At 40.4% G+C, this 22,799-nt stretch overlaps 1 protein-coding gene across 3 annotated transcripts in view; it reads right to left on the bottom strand.

The window, feature by feature from the left end:
- LOC106588535 (ras/Rap GTPase-activating protein SynGAP) overlaps positions 1-22,799 on the bottom strand; it is a 75,510-nt gene that overhangs the window by 18,692 nt on the left and 34,019 nt on the right. For all 3 annotated transcript variants that reach the window (XM_014177666.3, XM_014177665.3, XM_045709675.2), the window contains 10 exons: positions 5,165-5,259; positions 4,096-4,217; positions 3,575-3,728; positions 3,291-3,389; positions 2,924-3,163; positions 2,479-2,814; positions 2,172-2,316; positions 1,723-1,867; positions 1,324-1,560; positions 256-457 (listed from right to left, as the gene is read on the bottom strand). In XM_014177666.3, coding sequence (XP_014033141.2) covers positions 256-457; positions 1,324-1,560; positions 1,723-1,867; positions 2,172-2,316; positions 2,479-2,814; positions 2,924-3,163; positions 3,291-3,389; positions 3,575-3,728; positions 4,096-4,217; positions 5,165-5,259 — 1,775 coding nt within the window. The remainder of the gene's footprint in view (positions 1-255; positions 458-1,323; positions 1,561-1,722; positions 1,868-2,171; positions 2,317-2,478; positions 2,815-2,923; positions 3,164-3,290; positions 3,390-3,574; positions 3,729-4,095; positions 4,218-5,164; positions 5,260-22,799) is intronic.

The raw sequence follows: 22,799 nt of genomic DNA, 5'->3' as shown, positions 1-22,799 counted from the left end.
AGCCAATCATCTCCCACAACATCTTCCCCCTAACACTACACTGTAGGTGTCTTGTGCCTGGTCCTGCCTCCATTTGGAGCCACGCCTCACAGTCGTGTGATTTGCTCAAATTAAATGTTGACAAATACTTTACTCAGTAAGGTCACTCCCATAGAATTCTATGGTCACTCCCAAAAAGGCCAACTTTGAATCGTTGATGTCCCAGGCTTATATGCACTGTGCACAACAGCCTGGAAAGGTTACATTCCCCATTACCTTGCTCAGTTGGGCCATGACTTCCCACAGCAGGCTGTGGAGCACTGACAGCTCCCTGCCCAGGTCGATGTAGCCCTCAAAGCCCCCGGCGTTGCTCCCCGTGTCCATGTTGGAGATCTCGTACAGGAACTGCTGCATGGAGCCCCACTCCATCTCCAAAAACTCGTTCATAAAACACATGTGGTCCTCTTTGCCACTAAACCTGAGGGCAGAAAAGACAGCAGTGTGGGGGGAGCATAGAGAGAGTGGGGGGAAAGAGAGAAAGAAGTTCCCACAGACAGTGAAAGATTGAGGGAGAAAGGGACAAGATACATAGTATGGAGAAGTACAGAGAAATAGTGATAAGGGCGTACGGAGAGAAAACAAGAGAGGGGAGACAGACAGTGTGAGAATGCAAAGAATTAAAGAGCAGGTGAGGAAGATGGAAGGATACAGTATGAAAAACAGGTGACGTGAGGGGGAGAATTGAATTATTCGTACTGTAACCTTGTCTGCAATGTGACAAGAACATCGCTAAAACAAATAGTTTCTGTGCACACAGACTTCTCCACCCTCTGAACATTTGTGCCATTGAAACCTGTTACGGTCACTTTTGTGCACAATCATCTTGTTTGTGGACAATCATGTTGGATGAATTCTTCACTCCCTGTCACCAAAGGACAAACTTATTTAGGAATAGTTTACTTCAAGCTGACTGATATAATGTATTATGATACAGTTATAATGCATAGTAAGACTTAAGCAAGTCTTAAGCATGTATGACCCAAACTCAATGTCGTGGAAATAATTAATGGATTGGTTCCTGGAAGAGGAACTGGTTGAGGACATAGATAATGACTTAACAAGGCTTGGTTGGTAGTGGACATACTGAATAATTTGGGGAAAGGCAGGTTAATTGTTACAGGACAGGTGAGGGGAGGCTAAATGTAAGGGAAGGCTAAAAGAAAGGTCATGCTAAAAAAAAGGGAAGGCTGCATGGGAGGAAATGGTACATAGGAGGAAAGGCTAAAAAGAAGGTTCATGGTAAAAGAAAGGGAAGGCTACATGGGAGGGAAGGTAGTGACTGACTTGGAGAAGCTGGCCAGGTTCTGCACCACCTTGGCGATGAGGGTAAGTGTGCGGGATGTCCGCTCTCCGGGGTACTCCTGGGTGAGGTTGAAGAGAGAGGGCGACATGATGGCGGGACACAGGAAGCGTAGAAAGAGGGAGGAGCTGATGAGGCGGTCTGCGATGTCCTCCCTTCCCCGCTCGGCACACCGGACCCTCCAGGAGGCAAAGACGTCCTTCAGCTCCCGCGGAAACACACTAGAATAAAAGGGCAGGACAGAAGGATAGAATAGTACTTTATTTTTCATTGCAAACTTTTTTTTTTGGGGGGGGGGGAACAAACAGCCCATCATACTAGAAAGGACACTGTGTTACTGACACATTTGTACAATGGCGTAGTCATGTGGAATAATTTCTGACCAATGAGAGTTGACAATCTTGCAGAGTGCCAGCTCGCAGCACATGCGAAGATTGGCTTGGTGGTCGGCCAGGACAGACGGTGGAGTACGCATGGGATCCACTTCACAATTCTCCTCTGACTCGTATAAAGCTCGAATGAACTCCCCTGTCAACGAGACAAACGTCCATTAATCCTCATCAGTATCTTCTTCTTCTTCATCATCACCATCATAGTCTTCTCATCAACATCATTGTCACTCATCATTTCAAATACTTTAGCTGTGCTTAATTGAGCTTGCCTGTTCAATAAAAATGTCCTAGAAGTGCAAAGCTCGCTCAGCTGGCACTCCAGGCAGGCTAAAGCAAATGCTCAAAGTATTTGAATGATTTCAAATAGTATTTGAACCCAGGTCTGGATTTGGTTATTTTACACTGGTATTGGTATAAAATAAAATAATTTGGAGTTTTACCTATGGCATCCTTGAGGTACCGGTGCCCTATCAATTTGAGGTACTCCTCTATGGCTTTAGTAGCAAGGGTGTTCTCTCGAAAGATCAGATGCTCTCGTTCCATAAATCTATCCACCTCGCACATCGCCATGTCTGACAGGAAGTCCTGAAAAAAGAACATGCTCCTCAAACATACAACACAAACACATTGCACAGCAGACACAGGGGCCAGAAAAGATGCTACAGGCCTCATTTACAATAACCTTAGAAAGAGGTTACTCTCCAACAGGAGTGCTTGCCACCCCTGCTTTAGTGCCTTCCTTCCTACCTTGGCCTTGCCCGTGCTCTGGAGAATGTGCACCAGTGCGAACGCCACCTCCTCTTTGCTTTTGACACTGAGCAGAGGCTCCAGCACGGCACACAGCGTACGGTAGTTATTGGTGATGTACTCAGCGAACTCCTTGTACAGCTCCATGGGCAGGATACTCATGGTCTGGTAGCGGGACTTGAGGCGGATTGAGGCATTGATGACCTTGCCACCGCCTACACCGCCACCTTTAGCCAAAGCACTGGGCTGGATCACCGGGTACCACTGCTCCACAAACTGCCTGCCTGTGATGCTCGATATGGGGATAGTGACCAGGCCAAGGTACGTGCTCTTCTCCTAGGTTAGAGAACAGAATGGAGAATAGAATAGAAGTAAATATTTGAGTAACTCTGCAAACACAAAAGATACACAAGGAAAAATACAACCACCATAGACAGACACACACCTTGCGTCGCTTTTTGTCTGTCTCCTTGTAAAGGTGCAGGCGTAGGCTACGAATGGCAGGCAAGTTGTTGAACTCAAAGTGCTCGCCCCAGAAGACCGTGTCCGTGCGGGGCTTGCTGGTGGTGCGCGCATAGAGCATGTCATCCAGACACAGCTCACAATAGTACCGCTTCTTAGGAGGAAGGTCCCTGGCCTCAATGATCCACAGCTTAAGCACATTGTCCACCCTTCGACTATTGTCCTAAAATGGGAGCATTGGAGAGAGAGGTGAAGACTGCTGAAACTAATGGAGATGAAAGCCATTTTGATAAAAGGCATTTTGAGTGTGGACTGCAAGCAGGGTCCTTGTTCCTCTCTATTTTTTTCACCTTGTTGGGCTTGACAGCTCTCTGTAGATTCTCAATCCATTTGTCTCTCTCTGCAGCTGAGCGGCAGGCAAAGCATTTTGTCCCTGAAATGGTGGTCACCTACAGTCAAACAGACACAGAAGTGAATTCATCAATGATATAGTTTGTTGCTTGTTAGTGTGTAACAGTTGATCAATTACTATCACCATGACACATCAACTTGGAAGACTGAGCTGTAATAACTGTTTTAGATTTAATATTAGGAGAGATTCTATACACTACTCTTCTCGCAGTTGGGCACTCACCTCAAAGCAGTACTCCTGGCCCAATATGCTGGAGTGGACAGGTTTGATGACAGCATCTTCATCCAGCGTGAGGTCCAGAGCCTCCGCTGCACTGCTAGGGGAAAGCAGGGACTCATGAGAGTGGGACTCCTTGAAGCTCTGCATTAGACGTGTCCTTGAGAGAGAGAGACAGAGAGAGAGTGTGAGAGAGAGAGTGAGAGTGAGAGTGAGAGAGTGAGAGAGAGAGAGAGAGAGAGAGAGAGAGAGTGGTTAAGATACTCTGTGGTCCCATTACAATGTTAAGGGAAAGTGCATTGAAACAAGCACTACTAAATATAATCTGGTACCAGGTAGTGTTAAAAATGGTGTTAAATTCTTGCAATAAGTACCAAAAAGTAACCACTGTTAACATAAACTGTACATATTGGAAATCACCAGGTAAATGCACAAAAAAAGGAGCGTAAAATAAAGCTTTATAGAGTGTATAACAGGAACCACAAGTGTACATCACACATGCAATCATTTGGGAAAGCGTTACCTACCTCTCCTGATCAGCACTACGGAAACGGGGTAGAATCATGTGGCGGAAGCTGCTGGTTCGATCCAGCTTGGGCTGGCTCTTTGCCCTTTTGATGGAGCCCTTCAACTTTCGACTGAGGAAGCTCTGTTGGGGACAAGAGAGGAGACCATTACACAGGTGGGGATGTCCATTTCATAAAGAAATCTGTAATTTAGCAGAAGCTCTTGTAAGACGCTCCAGACCGACTTACAATCAGTGCATTAAACCCTTCTTTCAAAATAGGCGCTATCTGCGAAATCAGTTTTAGCATGAATCCATGTTATTGGTGGTGGTGATGGTTGTGGTACTGATGGAGGTTGACGAGAGGAACCCACTTTTGAAGTGTTTGTGTTTTGCTTCCTTCAGATGTCCACTGGAGGAGGCTATTGGGCTACAGATGAAGCAACAATGGCTAATTCAATAATGTTCTTTCAGTGGGCTATGCTAATTCAGTCACTAAGATGGATGGTGTAAGCCTATTTGAAGACTTGAAAACTCAACTGGCATGAGTACTCTTCTGGGGTTGAACTGGTGAAATGTACAGGTGTATCCCATACTGCTATGATGTACTTTTAATTTGGAATCGGTAAATTAGTAGCATTACAGTTAGCCTACTATCTATTACTAGCCTCCTGAGTGGCGCAGCAGTCTAAGGCACTGCATTGCAGGGCTAGAGGCGTCACTACAGACCCTGGTTTGTTCCCAGGCTGTGTCACAACCGGCAGTGATCGGGAGTCCCATAGGGCGGTGCACAATTGGCACAGCGTTGTCCGGGTTAGGGGTGTGCTTGGCCTGGGGGGGTAGGCCGTCATTGTAAATAAGAATTTGTTCTTAACTGACTTGCCTAGTTAAATAAAGGTTAAATAAAAAATAAAAGAATGACTATCATCAATTCTGCTCTGGACAAAAGAGAACAGGGTGATGAGGGAGAATAATGATAGAGAGCAGGAAGTGAAGCTAATAGTGGGTAGCACTTTACTGTATGGCCCAGAATAAGTGGAAATGACACGATAATAATGGAAAGAGGTAAAATAGCATTTTCAAGTACTTACTTGTTGTCTGAAGGGTTGTTGGGGGGCAGTGGGAGGGATTTCCATGCTTGGCTGTCTCGCAGTGGCAATGCTCTTCCTGCGAGCGCGAGCGTGCTCTGTGAGAGAGAGAGTAAATCTCAGTAAGACAAAAATAATGGTGTTCCAAAAAAGGTCCAGTTGCCAGGACCACGAATACAAATTCCATCTAGACACTGTTGCCCTAGTGCACACAAAAAACGATACATACCTCGGCCAAAACATCAGCGCCACAGGTAACTTCCACAAAGATGTGAACGATCTGAGAGACAAGGCAAGAAGGGCCTTCTATGCCATCAAAAGGAACATGCAGTTGAAGTCAGAAGTTTACATACACCTTAGCCAAATACATTTAAACTCAGTTTGTCACAATTGCTGACATTTAATCCTAGTAAAAATTATAGTCTCAGGTCAGTTAGGATCACCACTTTATTTTAAGAATCTGAAATGTCAGAAAAATAGCAGAGAATGATTTATTTCAGCTTTTATTTCTTTCATCACATACCCAGTGGGTCAGAAGTTTACATACACTCAATTAGTATTTGGTAGCATTGCCTTTAAATTGTTTAACTTGGGTCAAACGTTTCGGGTAGCCTTCCACAACCTTCCTACAATAAGTTGAATTTTGGCCCATTCCTCCTGACAGAGCTGGAGTAACTGAGTCAGGTTTGTAGTCCTCCTTGCTCGCACACACATGTTCAGTTCTGCCCACTAATTTTCAATACGATTGCAGTCAGGGCTTTGTGATGGCCACTCCAATACCTTGACTTTGTTGTCCTTAAGCCATTTTGCCACAACTTTGGAAGTATGCTTAGGGTCATTGTCCATTTGGAAGACCCATTTGCGATCAAGCTTTAACTTCCTGACTGATGTCTTGAGATGCTGCTTCAATATATCCACATAATTTTCCTTCGTCAAAATGCCATCTATTTTGTGAAGTGCACTAGTCCCTCCTGCAGCAAAGCACCCCCACAACATGATGCTGCCACCCCCGTGCTTAATGGTTGGGATGGTGTTCTTCGGCTTGCAAGCCTCCCCCTTTTTCCTCAAAACATAACGATGGTCATTATGGTCAAACATTTTTGTTTCATAAGACCAGAAGACATTTCTCCAAAAAGTACGATCTTTGTCCCCATGTGCGGTTGCAAACCGTAGTCTCTCTTTTTTATGGCGGTTTTGGAGCAGTGGCTTCTTCCTTGCCGAGCGGCCTTTCAGTTTATGTCGATATAGGACTCGTTTTACTGTGGATATAGATACTTTTGTACCTGTTTAATCCCGCATCTTCACAAGGTCCTTTGCTGTTGTTCTGGGATTGATTTTTACTTTTCGCACCAAAGTACGTTCATCTCTAGGAAACAGAATGCATCTCCTTCCTGAGTGGTATGACGGCTGCGTGGTCCCATGGTGTTTATACTTGCGTACTATTGTTTGTACAGATGAACGTGGTACCTTTAAGCATTTGGAAATTGCTCTCAAGGATGAACCAGACTTGTGGAGGTCTTGACTGATTTCTTTTGATTTTCCCATGATGTCAAGCAAGGAGGAGTTTGAAGGTAGGCCTTGAAATACATCCACAGGAACACCTCCAATTGACTCAAATTATGTCAGTTAGCCTACCAGAAGCTTCTAAAGCCATGACATCATTTTCTGGAATTTTCCAAGCTGTTTAAAGGAACAGTCAACTTAGTGTATGTAAACTTCTGACCCACTGGAATTGTGATACAGTGAGTTATAAGTGAATTCATTTTTCTGTAAAGAAATTTTGGAAAAATGACTTGTGTCATGCACAAAGTCGATGTCCGAACCGACTTGCCAAAACTATAGTTTGTTAACAAGAAATTTGTGGAGTGGCTGAAAAACAAGTTTTAATGACTCCAACCTAAGTGTAGGTAAACTTCCGACTTCAACTGTACGTAAAATTCAACATACCAATTAAGATCTGGCTAAAAATACTTAAATCAGTGATAGAACCGATTGCCCTTTATGGTTGTGAGTTCTGAGGTCCACTCATCATCCAAAGAGTTCACAAAATGGGACAAAGCCCAAATTGAGACTCTGCATGCAGAATTCTGCAAAAATATCCTCCATGTACAACGTAAAACACAAAATAATGCATGCAGAGCAGAATTAGGCCGATACCGCTAATGATCAACATCCAGAAAAGAGACGTTAAGTTCTACAACCACCTAAAAGGAAGCGATTCCCAATCCTTCCATATCGAAGCCATCACCTACAGAGAAATGTGCCTGGAGAAGGGCCCCCTAAGCAAGCTGGTCCTGGGGCTCTGTTCACAAACACAAACAGACCCTACAGAGCCACAGGACAGCAACACAGTTAGACCCAACCAAATCATGAGAAAACAAAAAGATAATTACTTGAGACGTTGGAAAGAATTTGCAAAAAAACAGAGCAAACTAGAATGCTATTTGGCCTTAAACAAAGAGTATACGGTGGCAGAGTACCTGACCACTGTGACTGACCCAAAATTAAGGAAATATTTGACCATGTACAGACTCAGCAAGCAAAGCCTTGCTATTGAGAATGGCCGTCGAAGGCAGACCTGGCTCTCAAGAGAAGACAGGCTATGTGCACACTGCCCACAAAATGAGGTGGAAACTGAGCTGCACTTCCCAACCTCCTGACAAATGTATGAACATAGAAAAGGGGCAACCTGTGAAGAACAAACACCATTGTAAATACAACCTATATTTATGTTTATTTATTTTCCCTTTTGTACTTTAACTATTTGCACACCATTACAACACTGTATATAGATGTAATATGACATTTAAAATATCTTTATTCTTTTGGAATTTTTGTGAGTGTAATGTTTACTGTTAATTTGTTATTGTTTATTTCACTTTTCTTTATTATCTATTTCACTTGCTTTGGCAATGTAAAGATATGTTTCCCATTGTGAGAAGGGTCATTTTGCCATAGTAGAATGGTCAGGGCGTGGCAGGGAGGTTGTGTTGTGTGTTTTGGGGTTGGTTTGTTTCTAGGGGAATTGGTTCTAGTTTTCTGTTTCTATGTTTCATTTTCCATGTGTGGCCGAGTATGGTTTCCAATCAGAGGCAGGTGTCTTTCGTTGTCTCTGATTGGAAGCCATACTTAGGCAGCCTGTTTTCCTTTGGGTTTTGTGGGTGTTTGTTTTCCGTTTAGTTGCTGTACCTGACGGAACTGTTGGTCGTTTGGTTATTTTGTTTAAGTGTTCTCATATAAGTGTTCTATTTAAGTGATAATGCCAGAGAAGCCGCTGTTTGGAGCATGTATTGGCATGTATTGGGTGTTGTTAGGCCCGAGACGAAGTCGAGATAAAGGATGAAGAAATCACAAGTACAGTTTGTCAGCTACACAATAAATAAATGTTAGCCATATGTCCACGTCATGTGTGTCTACATTCAGAAGCAGATCAAAAAGTAGGCCACCAGCAAAATTACGTGAACATGGAAAATAACCACCAACTGGCGGGCAGACTAAATTAAAATACTCCTTAGAATAAGGGCAGATGAGAATTAGAATCTGCGTCAACACTTCTGTTCCTCCGACACCATCTCGCCAAGTGGCTTAGGGAGCTTCAGTTGGCTAGCCAACAGGGGAAGTCAATTATATAAGAATGGGACTGCCTCTACTCTACTATTACACGACCTATAACACAAGGTCATCGACTTTGTTCGTTAAAGCAATGGTAACTTGAATATCTTAAACCATGCCACCAAGATGGTTGCCAGACTGTAAACAAGAGCTGCCTTTATGTTCAGCTATTTTCTACCAATTCTATTTCTATGGTTACACCAATGTTCACTCTATGCTGCATGCGAGCTCCCCCCGGACTGCCGCCCAGAAGCCAACAGAAGCCCTGAAGCCCAGAAGGCGAGGTCAGTATATAATCAATTTATCACTTGCCACTTTATATTATTTATATTAGATAATGTTTACATAACCTACATTATTCATCTCATATGTATATACTGTACGCCATACCATCTACTGCATCTTGCCATCTTGATGTAATTAGATGTATCACTAGCCACTTTAAACAATGCCACGTTATATAATGTTTTCATAACCTACATTACTCATCTCATATGTATATACTGTACTCTATACCATCTACTGCATCTTGCCATCCTGATGTAATGTATCACTAGCCACCTTAAACAATGCTGCTTTATATGTTTTCATACCCTACAATACTCATCTCATATGTATATACTGTACTCCATACCATCTATTACATCTTGCCTATGCCGTTCGGCCATCACTCATTTATATATTTTTATGTACATATTCGTATTCATTCTTTTACACTTGTGTGTACAAGATAGTTGTTGTGGAATTGGTAGATTACTTGTTAGATATTACTGCATGGTCGGAACTAGAAGCACAAGCATTTCGCTAAACTTGAATTAACACCTGCTAACCATGTGTATGTGACAAATACATTTGATTTGAACAGAGAGAACGAGACTTAATTTCACAAAACTTTCTAGAACAGTGATCACCAAACAGTCGATTGCGATCCACTGGTCGATCTCCAAGGCATTCATTTCTGTAAAAACCTCAACGATAAAGCCTTGTGTTTCTATTATTGTTTTTATTAGTCTCGGGCTGTTGCCAGTGGATGCACGCGATTCAGCTGCCCTGCGCTCCGGGTAGGCTAACTTTTGCCATTTTGTACCATTTCATGTGCCTGAAGGTACAAACTCTTTCTTCCCGGCGGGCCCAGAGAGCAAATCATGTGCACTATAAACTTACCGCTGGCCAATCGGATGGCTCAGATGACCGTGTCTGCAGTAACGTAGCAGGAATAAGATAAGGCACAGCACAGTTGATACTGTGAGATTTCAAAATGTTTAAAACCATGACTAGAGAGAGACTGTCAACGAATACAGCAAATATAGGCTGTTTTTAGGAGTGAGTTCATGTTTAAGTTCTTAGTCAGCACTGTCAACACTTTGTGTTCAACACTTATATAAACTATAAAATTCTCATTCTTCCTATTTTCTCTCAGTGCTTCAACAAGCACTGCAGCAGTAATTAATGAGTAGTAAATGTATCTATAGGTTTGCGTTGTTGTTATTAGCGGCTTGGGTCTTTTATAATAGCGAGGAATATTTAACTTTCTCTGTTCATAGCAGTAACATGAATTTGTGCATGAGGCAGAAATAATGAGGTGCGACTCGAGTTTCACCATCAGTCAGTGTCAGCGGAGGAAAGGGAGAGCAGCGGGTTGAGAGGCGGACCCTCAGTCCCTCCACTGAGACTGATCATCAGACGCTGTCACCATCAGCACAGTAAAATACAAATAAAAAGCAAATGATTTAAATGTATGCTCACTCAGCTGTGCTTCACAAGTAATACAACAACGGATCTATCAGTGGTGTGATCATATAGCCTACCTTAAATGTAGAAATATAATGTAAAAAAAATGGCACAAACAACAATACATTGGCTGGGCAATTCAACAAAGTCAATATGCTGTGATAATGTACTGGGCCTATATTGTAGCTTACGGCTTGCATTTCGACTCAAAGTGATCTTGACTCAGAAAAGATTGGTGACCACTGTTCTAGAGTTTTCCCACTATCAACCTTTCCCTTTACTGTGACAAGTGTGATTGAATCAACACAATATTAACCACTTTCAATGCAACATACCGAAACAAAACAAGCTATGCAAGATATTTTGTTGTAGGCAGAACACATTGGAGTAGGATTCTATTGCATTGACACGCACTCCTCAGCCCGTAATCTACCCAGACCTGTGCGGCATAAACCATCAGAGCTGCAGTAGGCCTATATGCAAATAGACCATTGCCATGTATGGATGTGTCATTTACATTCAACTGGACTGTGTTTACATAATGAGTGGCTGTGAGTAGATGCACTTGTTTTGAGATCAAAGCGAGAGATGCATGTAGTCACGTGTGCACATTTTGTTCATATCCTTTGCTAGTTAGTGAGTTATTAGCCCAGTTATAGATCATCTGTAGTCAGCAATAGGGGAGTGATTGCTTCCTACAAGAGCACAAAACATGTACTTTTCTAGACATCTTAGAAAATCAAGTCAGGTAAAGAGCTTTTTTTGTATCAAAGGAGCAGTGAGCAGTGTTGTATTTTGAGACAGGCTTGAATAAGCTAAGTAGCCAATAGGCAGAGGGTAGCATAATATGTCTGATTCTCTTTAGTAGTGGTTTCTTGCATCAAACAACACAACAACATTTTCAGTCATCTCCTTGTCTGAGGTGGATAAACAGGTTAATGTAAAGCACTGCATGTTTTTTTTCTTCTCAAAAGTCTCATGGAATGTAGGCCTACATTGAACACCACACATTGGCTGCTATCTTAAAGAAAGAAGGCAAGTGAGTATTTATGGTGCCTTAAGTATCCACTGGGAAACTGAGGAAAATGTAGCCAGGAGTGTCAGATATTTAGGGAAAAATAAAAGGGGTGTGGGTCAATGTTCCCTCAAATTTGTTTCGGCACTGAGCAAATTTCAGGTCTGCTGAGCGCAAACTTGAATGTTGTGAAAATTCTGTGCAACTTCCAGCATGTGTTTACTGTGAACACAAAGGCTGTACCCGCTGTAAGTTACAGTTTTAACAGTGGCCATGTAGACTACTGTGGCTATTTGTTAATAATGTAAGTCTAACAGAGTGGCCTACCATCAAAAACAATGGAGAAAATGCACCCTATAACATTTTAACAAGGAAGTAACTCATATATCATTAGCCTAACTTTCTTTCGTTCTATCTGTTCTTCTCTCCCACGCACTCTTTTACATAATTCCAGTGGTGTACTCCCCCTCCTCTCGTCTCTTTCTATCTGTCATCCTCCCCTCCCCTCTCTTCTGCACTCTCTCTTCTATCTCTTTTTTCATTCTATCCTGCTGTCTAACACATTTCCCCTCCTAGTCATTTCTCTTAGAAGGGCAACATATTTGAATGTGAGTTGATACATATCAATTAGTGAAGTAAAAATAACAGACCCTAAAAGATGACCCTTACATAGGTTGTATACATACTAGAGGTCGACCGATTATGCTTTTTTTCCAACGCCGATACCGATACCGATTATTGGGGGGCCAAAAAAAGGCCGATACCGATTAATCGGCTGATTTTTTTCTTATTTATTTGTAATAATGACAATTACAACAATACTGAATGAACACTTATTTTAACTTAATATAATACATCAATAAAATCAATTTAGCCTCACATAAATAATGAAACATGTTCAATTTGGTTTAAATAATGCAACAACTAAGTGTTGGAGAAGGAAGTAAAAGTGCAATATGTGCCATGTAAAAAAGCTAACATTTAAGTTCCTTGCTCAGAACATGAGAACATATGAAAGCTGGTGGTTTCTTTTAACATGAGTCTTCAATATTCCCAGGTAAGAAGTTTTATGTTTTAGTTATTATAGGAATTATAGGACTATTTCTCTCTATACGATTTGTATTTCATATACCTTTGACTATTGGATGTTCTTATAGGCACTTTAGTATTGCCAGTGTAACAGTATAGCTTCCGTCCCTCTCCTCGCTCCTACCTGGGCTCGAACCAGGAACACATTGACAACAGCCACCCTCGAAGCAGCGTTACCCATGCAGAGCAAGGAGAACAACTACTCCAAGGCTCAGAGCGAGTGACGTTTGAACCGCTATTAGCGCGCACCCCGCTAACTAGCTAGCCATTTCACATTGGTTACACCAGCCTCATCTTGGGAGTTGATAGGCTTGAAGTCATAAGCAGCGCAATGTTTGAAGCATTGCGAAGAGCTGCTGGCAAACACACGAAAGTGCTGTTTGAATGAATGCTTACGAGCCTGCTGGTGCCTACCATCGCTCAGTCAGACTGCTCTATCAAATCATAGACTTAATTATAACATAATAACACACAGAAATACGAGCCTTTGGTCATTAAAATGGTCGAATCCGGAAACTATCATTTAGAAAACAAAACGTATATTCTTTCAGTGAAATACGGAACCATTCCGTATTTTTTCTAATGGATGGCATCCCTAAGTCTAAATAGTGTTACATTGTACAACCTTCAATGTTATGTCATAATTATGTACAATTCTGGCAAATTAATTACGGCCTTTGTTAGGAATAAATGGACTTCACATAGTTTGCAATGAGCCAGGTGGCCTAAACTGCTGCATATACCCAGACTGCTTGACACAATTTCCCTAGTTATAAGAAATTCATGTTAGCAGGCAATATTAACTAAATATGCATGTTTAAAAATATATACTTGTGTATTGATTTTAAAGAAAGGCATTGATGTTTATGGTTAGGTACATTGGTGCAACGACAGTGCTTTTTTCACAAATGCGCTTGTTAAATCATCACCCATTTGTCAAAGTAGGCTGTGATTCAATGAGAAATTAACAGGCACCGCATCGATTATATGCAACGCAGGACACGCTAGATAAACTAGTAATATCATCAACCATGTGTAGTTAACTAGTGATTATGTTAAGATTGATTGTTTTTTATAAGACAAGTTTAATGCTTGCAAGCAACTTACCTTGGCTTCTTGCTGCCCTCACGTAACAGGTAGTCAGCCTGCCACGTAGGATCCTCGTGGAGTGCAATGTAAGGCAGGTGGTTAGAGCGTTGGATTAGTAACCGGAAGGTTGCAAAAACGAATCCCCGAGCTGACAAGGTAAAAATCTGTCTTCTGCCCCTGAACAAGGCAGTTAACCCACCATTCCTAGGCCGTCATTGAAAATAAGAATGTGTTCTTAACAGACTTGCCTAGTTAAATAAAGGTGTATAAAAATTTAATTAAAAAATATATTTTTTTTTAAAATCGGCAAATACGTTCCAAAAATACCAATTACCGATTGTTATGAAATCTTGAAATCGGCCCTAATTAAATCGGCCATTCCGATTAATCGGTCGACCTCTAATACACACACACACACACACACACACACACACACAAACACACACACACACACACACACACACACACACACACACATTCATGCACACAACCACCCACACAAATCCTTATGAAAGTCTCGACTAATTTTCATTAAAAAAAGCCCTGTTTAGAACAGCTGTAGAAGTGCCTTACGTCTTAGACCTATGCTGTATTGTATGTAATGGATGGTAGAATTCAATAGATTCCATGTATTTTACATCATGAGGTAATAAGTAATGTGGGTTCTCCAGATAGAACAAATAAAATAGGAAGAGTTCAATGAATTTCGTCCCGCCAGTCTTAATTTAATGTATATTATTCCATTATTCCAGGCTCTTTGGAAAGATGTACAATCTGAGGTACCGTAGATTATCACCAAAATATAACTGCCCCAGTCATTGATGTGTAAACAGCTTTAAAACAGTACTGATCTACCATGGACCTGAAAAAGGAATCAACATAGATTTTTATTAATCTGTGTGCTGGCAATGTTTTACTGGATTTGGGTCTCAACATCAATATTCAGCCAGCCTTTTCCAGCTTAAATCTGCTGATACACAACAAGGAAATCACATTTGATTTTTAAAGATCGAACAAGAGTGAAATATGTCCTAATGGAATGCAAGCTGTGATCAATGCGATGGCATTACGAAAGTTAGTTTGCTCACTCTCATTGAACATGCATAATTAATCTTGCTGAGGGCAATCAGGTGTCGTGAACTGGGAACACCCTGAAATAAGTGCCTAAAATAATAAACTATTATATGGACTTATGTGTACTTCAATATGAGTTGGTAATACAAAAGGCATTCTATGAGGGAGAAGAAAATAAAATCACCACATCCTAGAAAAAGGATTAAACTAGAACGTTCACATTGGTTTGCAGGTTTTTGTGGCAATGGCGCAAAACTATGTATAAAAAAAGATGAGAGGTCAACTTTAATGCAATCCAAGGTCGTGTGCCTGAGCACATTGGTGAGAATGCATCAAACTGCACAGGCCCCATTTACAATAACCTTGAACATCCCTGCCACAGTGTGACTCAAAGCAGACAAAATCCTGACAAAATCCTGAGTACCATAGACCATGATTTCCATATTTATAACAGATAAAACCAGCATCACCAAAGATCCACCTTGTTTCCTATAAATTTGTATCTAAAAATGCAGGGCTTTTCCCTCAATCTCATTCACACAGCTGGAACGGTGGAAATGATATTTTCTAACAGCCAAGGATTTTACCCTGGTGAAGTCTTTAGGTGAACATATTTATACAGTGAAGATTCTTTGTAAACTCCATCACCTAGTGTCAGAAATGTTCTGGATAGAATACCCTCTATTTCATAACACATTCTTTATGTCTATATGTGTCCTAATGACTCACATAGGAAAAGACTGAGTCACATACAGTCGATTCACATATGGATTTAAATTGGATAATATGAGTCATTTCAGAGTAATAATTTTTGTATTTATTGTCACTTGGCTCTCCTAAATGCTACATTGTCCTGAGTAGCATATCTTGACAAAAATAGCATCTTTCCAAAACAAGGCCAAATGTGACATTCAGTACAACCTATTACATCAGGCTTTAGGTTCTTACAAGATCTTAAAAGTTGATTATACAGGGCATTGGGAAGTATTCAGACGCCTTCACTTTTTCCACATTTTGTTACGTTACAGCCTTATTCTAAAACTGATTGAATTAATTAATCTACCACATAATGACAAAGCAAAAACAGGTTTTTAGAAATGTTTGCAAATGTATATAATAAAAAAAAATGAAATACCTTATTTACATAAAGTATTCAGACCCTTTTCTATGAGACTCGAAATTGAGCTCAGATGCATCCTGGTTCCATTGATCATCCTTGAGATGTTTCTACAAATTGATTGGAGTCCACCTGTGGTAAATTGATTGGACATGATTTGGAAAGGCACACACCTGTCTATATAAGGTCCCACAGTTGACAGTGCATGTCAGAGCAAAAACCAAGCCATGAGGTCAAAGTAATTGTCCATAGATGACCGAGACAGGATTGTGTCGATGTACAGATCTGGGGAAGAGTACCAAAAAATGTCTGCAGCATTGAGGTCCTCAAGAACACAGTGGCCTCCATAATTCTTAAATTGAAGAATTTTGGAACCACCAAGAATCTTCCTAGAGCTGGCCGTCCGGATAAACTGAGCAATCGGGGAGAAGGGCCTTGGTCAGGGAGGTGACTAAGAACCTGATAGTCACTCTGACAGAGCTCCAGAGTTCCTCTGTGGAGATGGGAGAACCTTCCACAAGGACAACCATCTCTGCAGCACTCCACAAATCAGGGACTGATGGTAGAGTGGCCAGACGGAAGTCACTCCTCGGTGAAAGGCACATGACAGCCCACTTGGAGTTTGCCAAAAGACACCTAAAGGACTCTTAGACCATGAGAAACAAGATTCTCTGGTCTGATGAAACCACGATTGAACTCTTTGGCCTGAATGCCAAGCGTCACGTCTGGAGGAAACCAGACACTGCTTATTACCTGGCCAATACCATCCCTACAGTGAAGCATGGTGGTGGCAGCATCATGATGTGGGGATGTTTTACAGCAGCAGGGAATGGGAGACTAGTCAGGATCGTGGAAAAGATGAACGGAGCAAAGTACAGAGAGATCCTTGATGAAAACCTGCTCCAGAGCGCTCAGGACCTCAGACTTGTGCGAAGGTTCGCCTTCCAACAGGACAACGACCCTAAGCACACAGCCAAGACAACGCAGGAGTGGCTTTGGGACAAGTCTCTGAATGTCCTTGAGTGACCGAGCCAGAGCCCGTGCAGCGACGCTCCCCATCCAACCTGACAGAGCTTGAGAGGATCTGCAGAGAAGAATGGGAGAAACTCCTCAAATACAGGTGTGCCAAGCTTGTAGCGTCATACCCAAGAAGACTTGAGGCTGTAATTACTGCCAAAGGTGCTTAAACAAAGTACTGGGTAAAGGGTCTGAATATTTATGTAAATGTAACTTCCATTTTTTTCTTTGTAATAAATTGCAACAATTTCTAAAAACAATTTTTTTCTTTGTCATTATGGGGTATTGTGTGTAGATAGATCAGTATAAAACGATTTAATACATTTTAGAATAAGGCTGTAATGTAACAAAATGTGGAAAAAGTTAAGGGGTCTGAATACTTTCCGAATGCATGATAGAAGACCTGCTCACAAGACCAAGTTACGCACCTCCAAGTTATCTCACTGAAAGATCTCAACTACCCAAACATACCTGCCAATATTGATGGGATGGAGAACCAGAGATTTGATAATTTGGCCAAAAACAAACACAGTTGATTGAGTAGAGGCTCTGTTTTACTATACAGTTTAAGACCACTTTAAACCCAGGTCCAAAAAATTGAATAACTGCATACCATACGTTGAAAAGAAATATATGATTCATGCACCAACTACTGTATGTCATACACTCTTGCTCAAAAAGTGACTATGTTCAGTCCTGGCTATTTTTGTACATTAAGGACATTATGTGCTGTCAGCCCGTCACTCAGTTTTCTTCAGACCTTACCTAACTGAAAGTGTTTAGTACCGTTCGGTTGTCTGCTGATACAAGGGTAGAGAGATTGCCACGTCAATTTCTATTTATTTTCCAATGAGAGTAAGCGCTCCCTTTTAATGCACTGTTTAATTAGCAATACTATTAGTAATTATATAAACACTTTTCTAAAATGGTTTGTACTGCCTGCTAGACTAATCTAACTGAGGATATTATTGAAATAAGTCTCTTACTGTTCAATAATGCATTTTTTTAATGAGAAATTATTTTGTGTTTCTTAGGCCTCATACACATACACAATGTTACGAAAACTTTATGAATTGAAATGTTTGTGTTCAAGAGCTCATAACAATGTTGAAAAGGGATAATGTTAGCTAACTTTAAAAGGTAGCCAGCCCTATGTTGGTTGAAGAAAAAAGTACATTAGCCAACTGTTCAAAGTTTCTACCAGTAGCTTGCAAAGTAAACATTATCAGCTAACAGTACATCGACAAATGCGCCTTTCTGCTGCTTGACAGGCAGAGCCAACAAAGGATGGGAAATGAACCTAAACCACTCATACTTGTCAGGTATAGTTCACTTTTATTTTAAATCACTCAAACACCCAATTAATGGTGGACAAAATTGAGCGATATCGTGAGGCTACCCTCACGTATCTGAAATTCCATGATCAATTGATGTTACATTTACATCATTTAGCAGACGCTCTTATCCAGAGCGACTTACAAAGTTTACTGATCATGAAAAGCATGCAGTTACTTGCTGTATTACTCTGATGATAGAGCTAAATGTGTGCAATTGTTCTGACTATGCTCTTCAAGAGGTGATGATATTACAACCAAATAGTTCAAATTAATTAAACAATCCCTTGAAAATGGCATGTATTGTCAAAGGTTTTACCAGAGCTGGGGTCTCCTTGCCCCCGGCAGGCAAATCAAACGCTCTGCACCTTATTGTGACGTTTTATTGATGACCTATATCAAACTGTCTCTCTCTCAAATTACATTTAAATTCACGCTGCTTTATTGGCATGAAAAATATTGTGGCAATATTGCCAAAGCAACAACGTATACAATATGCTTTGTAATAAAATTATAAAGAATAAAAAATAATAAGATAAAAAGGTAGTAAATAATAAAAATACATTTTATTTAAATATCAACAATGAAATGGTAACAGTCAATAGTAGACATATAATAAATATCTAAGGCTAAACATGGAACATGAAACTATAACTAACTTAAAACTAACTCTCATCCTCACCATTACATCAGTACTACAACTATCATCATCATTACTACTACTACCACCACCATCACTAAACTGCTATCATTTCCATCACCCCTACTACCCGTACCACAACTTTTTTGAATAATAATCACAACAACAATAATAATAAGAGTAATAACAATAATAATATTAATAACAATAATACTAAAGTTACTGTTTACTATGCAGATGCTATTATTCAGTGTCCCTTAGGCTATGGCAGGCAAATACATATTTAGCTGGAAGAGGCGCCATTGCTCCTTTGCCCATGAGTATTTTGTGTTTTTCCTCTGGGTTTAATAAGTTAAAATTTGGAATAAATTTAGAATTTCTGTGAATAATGAATATCTTGGTGGGGAATATTTATCACACTAAAAGAGAAAGTGCATCCTCTGTTTTTACCTCCCCTGTTGTACAGTGACCATATACACACTCCTCTTTGGGTAGCCATGTCTTTTTATGTCTGCCGGTTTCTATTGCCAGCCTGTACTTGGTAAGGATCGGTCTCTGCTTCGTATCTCTGACAGAGTAGAAATAATCAGCCAATTCATATTCTCTGTTTAGGGCCAGACAGCAATTTAGTCGGCTTCGGAATTTTGTTTAGTTTTTTCCAATGTTGTAAATATGAGTCCTTTGATTGTTCATGGTTTTGTTAATTAAAAATTATTTTTTTTAAACAGTGCTGGTGTCAGCTTGGTTGGTTAGGTCCAACACCAGCTGACTGAGAGGGCTCGTTTCTGGGCTCAGCTCTTGGGTTTGAAGTGCTTTAAATTGGAGACTTTTTTTTTGCCCTCTTTTTTTTGGTGGACGTGTTTATTAATTAGTGAGTGTAAGGTATATTTATGGTCAGTAGTGCGATGGATGGGGAGAAAGACAATTTAAAATGTACTTATTAAATTTCTTTCTTGAAGAAAAGTTTGAATTAATGAATTTAAAATGCTACAGAAAACCTTTCCCAAGTTGCAGTTTATGCAAATTCCCCTGTAATTATTGGGGTCTGATTTGTCTCCACTTTTGTGGATAATGGATAGTAAGTACCATGTTGAACAAAATAAGCACAGAATTTTGCAACTCTGATGATACTCTGCATTTCTGATGTTATCTAGACAACAGGCCTTATTTGGTTTCATATATTTTAGCTTTTCCTTTAGTTTTTGTTGGGTTATTGGGTAATCCAATGAATTTTGGTTGTTTTTAATGACTGATTCAAGCATGTTAAATGTTTCTTGAATGTCTAATTGGGTATGTTGTAAGTCTTTTTGTGGGATGTTTTTGTATAGATGACCAAAATAAGTTTTCAAAATTCCTTCATCTTGTATGGCTAAGCTGTCATCAAGGCAAAGGGTGTCTACTTTGAAGAGTCTCAAATATAAAATATCTTTTTATTTGTTTGACACTTTTTTGGTTACTCTATGATTATGTGTTATTTCATGGTTTTGATGTCTTCACAAGTATTCTACAATGTAGAAAATAGTAAACATTATATATATGTGTGTGTGTATATATATATATATATATATATATATATATATATATATATATATATATATATATATATATATATACACACATATACACACACACACACACACACTACCTGGACACAGCTACTCATTCAAGGGTTTTTCTTAATTTTTTTCTTCTACATTGTAGAATAATAGTGAAGACGCCAAAACTATGAAATAACACATATGGAATCAAAAAAAGAGTTAAACAAAACAAAAGATATTTTAGATTCTTCAAAGAAACCACCCCTTTGCCTTGATGACAGCTTTGCACACTCTTGGCATTCTCTCAACCAGCTTCATGAGGTAGTCACCTGGAATGCATTTCAATTAACAGGTGTGCCATGTTAAAAGTTAATTTGTGGAATTTCTTTCCTTCTTAATACGTTTGAGCCAATCAGTTGTGTTGTAACAAGGTAGGGGCGGTATACAGAAGATAGCCCTATTTGGTAAAAGACCAAGTCCATATTATGGCAAGAACAGCTCAAATAAGCAAAGAGAAACAACAGTCCATCATTACTTTAAGACATGAAGGTCAGTCAATGCGGAACATTTTAAGAACTTTGAAAGTTTCTTCAAGTGCAGTCGCAAAAACCATCAAGAGCTATGATGAAACTGGCTCTCATGAGGACCGCCGGAGGAAAGAAAGACACAGTTACCTCTGCAGTAGAGGATAAGTTCATTACAGTTACCAGCCTCAAAAATTGAACCCCAAAGAAATGCTTCACAGAGTTCAAGTCTCAACATCAACTGCTCAGAGGAGACTGCGTGAATCAGGCCTTCATTGTCGAATTGATGCAAAGAAACCACTACTAAAGGACAGCAATAAGAAGAAGCTTGGGCCAAGAAACACGAGCAAAAGACATTAGACCGGTGGAAATCTGTCCTTTGGTCTGATGAGTCCACATTTTTTGATTTTTGGTTCCAACCGCCGTGTCTTTGTGAGATGCAGAGTAGTTGAACTGATGATCTCTGCATGTGTGGTTCCTACTGTGAAGCATGGAGGAGGAGGTGTGATGTGTGGGGGTGCTTTGTTGGTGACACTGTCAGTGATTTATTTACGATTCAAGGCACACTTTACCAGCATGGCTACAACAGCATTCGGCAGCGATACGCCATCCCATCTGGTTTGAGCTTAGTGGGACTATAATTTGTTTTTCAACAGGACAATGACCTAACCCACCTCCGGGCTGTGTAAGCGCTTTCTGACCAACGAGGATAGTGAAGGAGAGCTGCATCAGATGACCTGGCCTCCACAATCACCCGACCTCAACCCAATTGAGATTGTTTGGGATGAGTCGGACCACAGAGTGAAGGAAAAACAGCCAACAAGTGCTCAGCATATGTGGGAACTCCTACAATACTGTTGGAAAAGCATGCCAGGTGAAGCTGGTTGAGAGAATGCCAAGAGTTTGCAAAGATGTCATCAAGGCAAAGGGTGGCTACTTTGAAGAATCTAAAATCTAAAATATATTTTGATTTGTTTAACCTCTATGGGACCGGCGGGACGAATTCGTCCCACCTACGTAACAGCCACTGCCAGCCTGTGGCGCGATTTTCAAAATCTTCAAAATCCTATTACTTCAATTTCTCAAACATATGACTATTTTACAGCCATTTAAAGATAAGACTCTCGTTAATCTAACCACACTGTCCGATTTCAAAAAGGCTTTACAACGAAAGCAAAACATTAGATTATGTCAGCAGAGTACCAAGCCAGAAATAATCAGACACCCATTTTTCAAGCCAGCATATAATGTCACCAAAACCCAGAAGACAGCTAAATGCAGCACTAACCTTTGATGATCTTCATCAGATGACAACCCTAGGACATTATGTTATACAATACATGCATGTTTTGTTCAATCAAGTTCATATTTATATCAAAAACCAGCTTTTTACATTAGCATGTGACGTTCAGAACTAGCATACCCCCCGCAAACTTACGGGGAATTCGCTAACATTTTACTAAATTACTCACGATAAACGTTCACAAAAAGCATAACAATTATTTTAAGAATTATAGATACAGACCTCCTCTATGCACTCGATATGTCCGATTTTAAAATAGCTTTTTGGTGAAAGCACATTTTGCAATATTCTAAGTACATAGCCCAGGCATCACGGGCTCGCTATTTAGACACCCGGCAAGTTTAGCACTCACCATAATCATATTTACTATTATAAAAATGTCATTACCTTTTGTTGTCTTCGTCAGAATGCACACCCAGGACGTCTACTTCAATAACAAATGTTGGTTTGGTCCAAAATAATCCATCGTTATATCCGAATAGCGGCGTTTTGTTCGTGCGTTCCAGACACTATCCGAAATAGTAAAGAAGTGTCGCGCGCTTGGCGCAATTCCTG

This window comes from Salmo salar, chromosome 27, assembly GCF_965601325.2.
Source record: "Salmo salar chromosome 27, fSalSal1, whole genome shotgun sequence".
In the NCBI taxonomy this organism is placed as follows: domain Eukaryota; kingdom Metazoa; phylum Chordata; class Actinopteri; order Salmoniformes; family Salmonidae; genus Salmo; species Salmo salar.
Note: the sequence above shows the minus strand (reverse complement) of the source record. Positions and strands in the feature narration are given on the sequence as shown.